At 67.1% G+C, this 851-nt stretch overlaps 1 protein-coding gene across 1 annotated transcript in view; it reads right to left on the bottom strand.

The window, feature by feature from the left end:
• Positions 1-851, bottom strand: part of SLC4A11 (solute carrier family 4 member 11) — a 9,622-nt gene that overhangs the window by 819 nt on the left and 7,952 nt on the right. The window contains exons 15-17 of the mRNA XM_021707534.1: positions 421-688; positions 246-352; positions 7-161 (exon numbers count right to left, since the gene is read on the bottom strand). Of these exons, the coding sequence (XP_021563209.1) occupies positions 7-161; positions 246-352; positions 421-688 (530 nt within the window). The remainder of the gene's footprint in view (positions 1-6; positions 162-245; positions 353-420; positions 689-851) is intronic.

Below are 851 nucleotides of genomic sequence, written 5' to 3'. Positions count from 1 at the left end.
CGGCGCGTTGACCAGGGCGGCCACCAGGTTCTGCTCGATGAAGAAGAGCATGGAGAGCAGGAAGCCGAGGCCCATGGCACTGCTGATGGCGCTCAGGGACAGCGACTGGATCTCCGCCATCGAGAACAGGTTTTTGCTGGAGTTGTAGCGGAACTTGCTCACTGCAGCAGGGGACGGGCTCCTACTATGGCCGCGGCACCAGGGAGCAGCCCCCTCCCCCCACCCCGCGCCCGGCCCCAACTCACTCTCGATTTCCCGGAAGCCGTAGGAGCTGATGAGGGAGAAGGTGAGCACCGAGATGGGCAGCGCGCAGTCAGACAGGATCTCGCGCACGCAGGGGTGCAGGTAGGGGCTGGAGGAGGCGGGGCGTGAGCGTGGCCTGCGGGCCGCGTGGCCCTTCCCCTCCCCAGAGGCCCTCACCTCTTCTTGAACTGGTAGAGGGTGTAGCCCAGCCAGAGAGTGCCCAGCATGATGAGGAGGCTGAGCACAGCAGTCGCCCGGCCGGAGTGGATGGCGCCGGGGCTGTCTGCGGCAGCCGGCTCTGCGGGGCCGGCCAGGAGGCTGGCGTTGAGGGCCGTGTGGAGGCTGGCGTTGAGGCCGCTGCTGAGGCCTGCCGCGCTCACCGAGGACGCCGTCTTTTTCGTGTGGTAGTCGTCCAAGTAATAACCATAGTAGTACTTATGGAAGACTGTGGATACAGGCCCACAGGCCTCAAGCCTCTGGGCTCGGGGAGGCTGGGGCCCAGCTTCCTCCTGCATGTGGGGGGTCGGGGGAGGGCCCTGAAGGGCGGGCAGAGGGTGGAGGGGCCTGAAGGGAGAAAGGGCGCCCGGAGGGAGGCGGGGGCAGAGGAG

Source organism: Carlito syrichta, unplaced genomic scaffold (genome assembly GCF_000164805.1).
Source record: "Carlito syrichta isolate Samal-C Ts95f unplaced genomic scaffold, Tarsius_syrichta-2.0.1 Scaffold120447, whole genome shotgun sequence".
NCBI lineage: Eukaryota > Metazoa > Chordata > Mammalia > Primates > Tarsiidae > Carlito > Carlito syrichta.
This window is presented reverse-complemented; position numbering and strand designations above follow the sequence as displayed.